This window comes from Etheostoma spectabile, chromosome 10, assembly GCF_008692095.1.
Source record: "Etheostoma spectabile isolate EspeVRDwgs_2016 chromosome 10, UIUC_Espe_1.0, whole genome shotgun sequence".
Lineage (NCBI taxonomy): Eukaryota > Metazoa > Chordata > Actinopteri > Perciformes > Percidae > Etheostoma > Etheostoma spectabile.
In genome coordinates this window covers 24,700,718-24,702,746 of record NC_045742.1, presented here as the reverse complement: position 1 = coordinate 24,702,746, position 2,029 = coordinate 24,700,718, and the positions used below count along the sequence as shown (strand labels likewise).

Sequence of the window (2,029 nt, the reverse complement as noted above, 5' to 3'; positions counted from 1 at the left end):
GTGTCTGAGTGCCGCGCAAATGCACTGCCGCAAAGAGTGGTGTCTGCCAGTGCCCCCGACCTGCAAGGAGGCAAGGGCCCTTTCATCGCTGCTTGCAGCCTTAATTTTATTTTATTTTTTCAGTAAAGCAGGACATAATGCTTCAAGAATGCCCATAGATATTGATATATTTAATTTGTTCTTAGATGCACATGAAATACTCACAGTATAAACATTTCCTGATTTGGTAACCCCCACAGAATGGCTTCCGTCTTCCAGCTGCACACACAGCTCCCAGCGGCTACATTCCAGAGGATTGGAAGACACCCTGCCACACCCACACATACACACACTCAATCAATCTTATCTTTAGGTTATAGCTAGAGGTTGTGAACATTATTCACTCAAAACGGTTTCTTTACTCTCCCCTGCAGACTTTCAGCTGAGTCTTGACTTGTAGTTATTTACGGTAGTCGCTACAAAAGTTAAACGCTTACTTAAACGGATTAAATTAGGAATTAGAACAGTGCTCAATGTGCTCATTCACTAGCACATTCAGTACTGAAATAAGACTCAGTAACTGGATTCAGATTGGATAAAATGCTATGAAACCCCAACCTTACTGGCTATGCCTCAAAATGTCTTTGTAATCTCTAAATCAGCTTGCTCTGTATGTTTATTATTAATAATAAATAAATGACGTGTTGGTATTTCTTTAAATAAACTGCTCTGCTCTTGACTTTATTTACATAAATAGCTGTAAACAATAAATGCAAGTGTGGAGCCCTGCAAAAGTACCAGACACCATGCATGCCTTATATGCTCAACAACTTTCAGTTTTGTAACTTTAACATTTTAGTTTCTACTATGTTGATAATGTGGTGAGGCTCTATGAATGCACTGCATTTTTCAGGAAATGTATAAGGGTAGGGCCAAAGTGTAGCGAACTAGGGACTTCAAGCCCCAACGACATCTTGCTGACGTCCTCACCTCAGGTCACCCAGGACCTTCTGTGAACGGATCTGAGCAGTGATGTAGAGGGCTGCTGCTGAGGCCAAGAGCTCCCTGCGTGTGTCTATGTCCAGCTGGTGACCCTTAAAGCCATCAGGGTAAACCTCGGGCAGGAAGTTGGTGCTGATGTCACCAGAGATAAAGCGGGGGTGTGTGATGATTTCCCGAAGGAGGGGAATGTTGTGGGTCACACCTGGAGAGAAGATTTTCAAACGTCATTACAGAAAGAAACATAAGATAATATCCATTTAAAAAGCGACCGAGTGTATAAGCTGACAATCACTGTGAAAATCTTTTGGTCTACCTCTGATTACATAGTTATCCAGAGCTTCCTCCATTCTGGCAAGGGCTTCAGCTCGCGTAGCTCCATAGGTAACCAACTACAATGTACACCACAGGAAATTATTGCAGAACCACAAACCTTTGTGGAATGGCAGAATTTTTTGGAACTTCATGTGACCATCAGTTTGTAAAGATAAACACCACACTATTTACAAAACTATTATGTATTTAATACATCACTGACCTTAGAGATCATGGGATCATAGTAGATGCTGATGTCACTTCCCTCCTGGATTCCGCTATCTACACGGACCTGAGCGGGGAGCAGACAGAAAATGTTCATATAGGACACTTACCAGTCACTCAAGCAGACTAAGTGGATTGTGTGTGAGAAAAATATAATTTAAAAAGAAAGAAATCAGGTGAAACTACAAACTGCAGTATTATATCTGAGAGAGGGCTGAATGATTTTCTCTGTTGCAGATCTAATAGGTAGGTTGATGTTGTAAGTTTAAAAAAATTCTTGCCTCGTGAAGCTTTAAGACTCATATCTCGAACACACACTTACATTTCTGAGGTTGAGTGGCTCTTGGTATTTAGACAGCCGTCCAATGGAGGGAAGACCAAAAGACTTGTAAGGATCCTAACAGAACAGAGAAATAGATGGAGAAATAGAAAATCTTGAGGTTTCACTCACAACTGTAACACTGTAATGTTACATACAATAAAGTTTTAAATGTTTAAAATGTAAATACTT

At 40.7% G+C, this 2,029-nt stretch overlaps 1 protein-coding gene across 3 annotated transcripts in view; it reads right to left on the bottom strand.

The window, feature by feature from the left end:
- The window catches only part of pcca (propionyl-CoA carboxylase subunit alpha), a 26,282-nt gene that overhangs the window by 6,196 nt on the left and 18,057 nt on the right, over positions 1–2,029 (bottom strand). For all 3 annotated transcript variants that reach the window (XM_032527478.1, XM_032527479.1, XM_032527477.1), the window contains exons 14-18: positions 1,841–1,915; positions 1,517–1,585; positions 1,295–1,370; positions 970–1,183; positions 205–307 (exon numbers count right to left, since the gene is read on the bottom strand). In XM_032527478.1, coding sequence (XP_032383369.1) covers positions 205–307; positions 970–1,183; positions 1,295–1,370; positions 1,517–1,585; positions 1,841–1,915 — 537 coding nt within the window. The remainder of the gene's footprint in view (positions 1–204; positions 308–969; positions 1,184–1,294; positions 1,371–1,516; positions 1,586–1,840; positions 1,916–2,029) is intronic.